Source organism: Seriola lalandi, unplaced genomic scaffold (assembly GCF_002814215.2).
Source record: "Seriola lalandi dorsalis isolate HSWRI2012SDOR001 ecotype SW California unplaced genomic scaffold, Sedor1 jcf7180002054672, whole genome shotgun sequence".
Taxonomy (NCBI): domain Eukaryota; kingdom Metazoa; phylum Chordata; class Actinopteri; order Carangiformes; family Carangidae; genus Seriola; species Seriola lalandi.
Window position 1 is genome coordinate 1,723,250 of NW_019525225.1, and position 4,664 is coordinate 1,727,913.

The 4,664-nt window shown below is 36.5% G+C and overlaps 1 protein-coding gene across 2 annotated transcripts in view; it reads left to right on the plus strand.

Annotated features, from left to right (window-relative positions):
* The window catches only part of LOC111666180 (ryanodine receptor 1-like), a 49,426-nt gene that overhangs the window by 31,599 nt on the left and 13,163 nt on the right, over positions 1-4,664 (plus strand). For both annotated transcript variants that reach the window (XM_087178014.1, XM_087178015.1), the window contains 7 exons: positions 679-778; positions 860-939; positions 1,039-1,115; positions 1,201-1,274; positions 2,580-2,597; positions 3,974-4,054; positions 4,156-4,244. In XM_087178014.1, the coding sequence (XP_087034140.1) occupies positions 679-778; positions 860-939; positions 1,039-1,115; positions 1,201-1,274; positions 2,580-2,597; positions 3,974-4,054; positions 4,156-4,244 (519 nt within the window). The remainder of the gene's footprint in view (positions 1-678; positions 779-859; positions 940-1,038; positions 1,116-1,200; positions 1,275-2,579; positions 2,598-3,973; positions 4,055-4,155; positions 4,245-4,664) is intronic.

Here is a 4,664-nt window from a genome sequence, read left to right on the forward strand (position 1 = left end):
GATACAGAGGGAATACAGCTTTTGTCCAAAGTATCTTATTTGCAGGGTTACTGCAATAAAGACACTTTGGTAAGCTATAAGGCTAAAATACTAAGCCATTGGGGCTGTTTCCTGTAGTCTAACGCTTGCTCCAGCCAGCAAACGTGAGGAAGTAGTATAACAACTCCATGACTAATAAAGTTGGATGACAGAGTGTGTGAGTCAGACAGGTACTTTAAATGGACATTAACAACCCATAATGCAAATGCTTGTAAAAAAAAAAAAAGGCAACAGTTTCAGAGGAAAAAGCATGATGTGGCATTTTATTTTACAATTTATAAATAGTTTTAGATAATTTTTTTCATACGCAATTCACATTTTCCTATAAAGATCACTTTATGTGTAGAAGCACAATGCTACTGTTATGGACCATTTGAGAAAAACATGGTAAGTTGGTTAGACAGTAAACAGGTGAAAAGTTAGGGACTTGAGTGAAAGGAGAGTGAATGTGAACTGAAATTGAGAATATGAATGGATAGAAATGACAACCTTTTGAATAAACAACTTTTTATTTCATTTACATCACAGCTGATGTATTTCTAATCCTGACCCTAAAGAGTCCATTCTATCTATTTAAATTCTCTCTGTGAAATATAAGTAAAAAGTACCAGATGCTCATAATATTTGTGTCAACCACAGGAAAAAGAAATGGAGAAACAAAGGCTCCTGTACCAGCAGTCCAGACTTCATAATCGTGGTGCTGCAGAGATGGTCCTGCAAATGATCAGTGCCTGCAAAGGTAGTCTAGCTCCTTATCTTGTCCGCAGTTTGTTCAGTTTACCCTTGCCAAGTTTATGACTTTGTCTTTTTTTTCCTGCAGGTGAGACTGGCCCAATGGTGTCTACAACCCTCAAGCTGGGTATCTCTATCCTTAATGGTGGAAACTGTGAGGTTCAACAGGTATGTATTCTGTAACAAACATTTTAGATTATGTAATTTGGAATTTAAAGGTACCTTTAAAAAAAGCACCTTTATGGATTACCCCTTCTTTTCTGTCAGAAAATGCTGGAGTACCTGAAGGACAAGAAGGATGTGGGCTTCTTTTTGAGTGTCCAAGCATTGATGCAGACATGCTGGTAAGTTTTCAATCAGTGAAAAGTAACTTAGCTGTTTACAATGGTGGGGTTTGCACATTTAAAAATGGGTTTATGTTCTCTGCAGTGTCCTGGATCTAAATGCCTTTGAGAGGCAGAACAAGGCTGAGGGTCTGGGCATGGTTTCAGAGGAGGGCACCAGTAAGTCTCCATGCTCTTTTCTTCAGCACAACTTTTTCACACCTAATAGGGCCTAACATGCAGCAGGGAAAACTTCACACCACAGCCATTGTCATGTCATAGATTATCTGCATTGTTCGAAATTGCAGATTACGTTGTTGAACACACTTACCGCACCCATCTCATTACACAATAACGCAAACAATCACCAGCCAAGTGAAGATGGCACACATTTTGTCTGAATGGGGAAAGAATAGAAATTATAAACACAATAGAAAGAATTGAAATTATTTGCATTGACAATTCAACAACTCAAAAATAAGTGACTACCAAATGATATCATTATTCATTGTACAGCAGCACAAATAATGGCAGCAGCACTCCTGTGAACATTTGCTAACATGGACAACATTTAACATCATAGTACAGCCCTTCATCATCTGTACTGATGACTTAAAACAATTTAAGCAGATCTTATAATTATATTTTACAATTTCTTATCATGTATTAGTGCAACAGGTTGTGGAATAGGATTGGCAACTGTGCACAGGAAGTATGCCAAAACAATACTTTTTTGATATGGTTGAAAAATAGGTTCTTTGTGTGCAAGAGGTCTGGGTGTCTTTGCTTGACTTGAATACCTGATACGTCCCAAAAATCCCAAATAGGTTATTTGTGTGCATTGAAGATTAGAGGCACATCCTGTGCCAAAAACACGGGGCATTTCATATTTTTGACTAACAACATATACATTTTGGAGGAGTAATTATGGCGCAGACAACTCTGTTTAGTGAGATGTTTGTGTTAATTACTGTAAATAAGGTATTTACCTCATCAGCATTAACATAGCAAATAAATTAATCAGTCAAAAGAAGACATGAATTAATAAATAAATGTACAACATTCTGATTCTCCATTTGTTAATTCATCTTTCTCTAAATTCTTCCATCTGTAGCATTTACTGCACATATTTTAATTTAGTTGAATGATTAGTTTCCTAACATTAAATATTATTAACATTAGGGTGATTGTAAAAGAATTAAATTAAAGGATTTTCTTTATTTAACTTAAATTAGTTCAGTTTTCTGTCCATAGTATGTCTAGTAGTTTGACTTGTTGATTGGCCTTCACCGACTGTTTTACCAACTTTTTTCATCTAATTCTGGAGGTTCATTTGAAATTCTACCTGAATGAATTTGCCATGGAATGTTGTTAATCTCCCCCTCCTCATCTCTTAGTCCTCTACTGTTGTCAACACACTGATCCTCTCTCCCTTCCCCACGATCACTGCCACCTCTCCCTTGTCCCTTCTTTCATGGTCCTCAGACTTGAACCTAGATCGGGGTAAATCATGTTTCTGTCCATCTGCGTCTCTGTTCCTCTTATTCCTCTTTCTCTCCCCTGTCCCTCTTGCTCCATCACTTCTTTTTCTAACATAAAAATTCTGCCAAGAGAGGATTGGATGCCTCTGTCCATCTTTCATGTTCATAGCCCGTGTTCCTCCTCACATTTCTTGTTCATCTCAAAAGGCAATGAATGGAATCTGGTCTTTTCTACTCATGAAAAACTAGTAAAACTTTAATGAAGAATATTTTTTTTACGAATAGCGATGGAGCTCCTCACTTCACCTTAATAACGTGTTGCGTATTTTTCAGCCATCATTTATAGAGAGGTTGTTCTTATTTTTAATTATGACTACAAACATTGTTTACCTGCAGTCTCAATAACTAATGTGCATCAAGTTTGAAAAGACTTGGTACATACAAATCTCAGAATATTATTTTTTAACCCTCTTCAAACAAAAAAATAAAAAGAATATTCTGATATTTTGAACAGCGCCTACATTTTAAGGGTAAAACAGTCACGTGGCTCCTCAAGCTGTAATTTTGATTAGACTAAACAATGCACACACCCTTTCTCTGACGTCCTTTATCAAGCACTGGATTCCCTTCGATATTTTGATGGACAATGCCCCAACCTCTCTGACATTTAACTCTGCTGCAGTAGAGCAAAGTTGGTGTGTGCTGCATGATTCTGTGTCTGTGTGTCTGTGTTTTTGTGCGTGTATTCATTACAGCCAGTGGTGAATTGGTATCAAGTAATATTGTTCATATGCAGCCCCAATTTTTGTACAAGATTTCAAAATAGTGCTGTTTTATTGATTTTTTTTTTTTTTTTGGGCTGACACACTAAAAAAAAACAAAACTCCAGATGACCAGTTCACCCCCAAATACTGCAATGTTTTAACTTCAATGTTGTCTTTCTTTCTGTACAACAGTGTATTTTTATTGTCTACTTAGTGTATACCTGTTATTGTGTTTGTCTATTACTGTGTTAATCTTTCACTGCAAGTTGTTTGTTCATTAACCGTATGCATGTAATGCTGATGCCTCCTGTTGTTTGACATTTGATTGTATTTTATTTGTATTTCTTCTATTAATATTATAGATACAGTTTAGTGTGACTTATTCTATAATTTATAGTAAAAACACAACACTCAGTCACAAGTGGTTATTACAATGTCCGATACTAAAATCCATTGAGAGATGATGGTAAGTCGAGAAATTTCATTATTTCCCATCCACACTGCTTAGGCAAACTTTTTGAGTAATTACCAGTAAGCCCTCTTATAATGGTACTTAGTCTGATCTCAACCCGCTTTTAGGATGTAATGTAAACTCTTTCATTCATTTCTTTCTTTTTTTTTTTTTTTTTTGTAGATGAGAAAGTGATGTCAGATGATGAGTTCACCTGTGACCTCTTCCGTTTCTTGCAGCTGCTTTGTGAGGGTCATAATAACGGTGAGAAAGACTCATGTTTGAAATGAGAGTTACAGTTAAATTCAAACCAATGCCTTTACTACTCTGACTACTGCTTCAAAATGATCTCTATTTCACTATAGATTTTCAGAACTACTTGCGGACGCAGACAGGCAGCACAACTACCATCAACGTCATCATCTGTACTGTAGATTACCTCCTCCGACTCCAGGTGCTGCTTAAGAGTAATTTAGCCTAAAGAGTGAAATTAATAAAGATAAAACAATAAGTTTGAAGTGAAAAGAACATATTGGGGATTATTTTGTCACAAAAACTACATCTGTACTGGGATGTGATATTAAATGCATAGCTGGTTGATTGGTTGTGCACTTTCAACGTTGCAATACAACTTTGCCACGAATTTTAAGTGATCTTATAGTTCCCAAAGGCTTTTTATTTGGTCATTCAAAAAATCCTATATATTCATACACACAGCCAATTCACATGCATCATATAGTACATAGTTCATAATCAGGTTTCATCAGATAGTCAGAGACTGCAGTGCAAGTCTGAGGTCCAACTGCACGACACATAGTGTAAGGCATACGTGGGTGGTTGGGAGGGGGGTTGGCCATTGGGAGGGAGGGAGGGA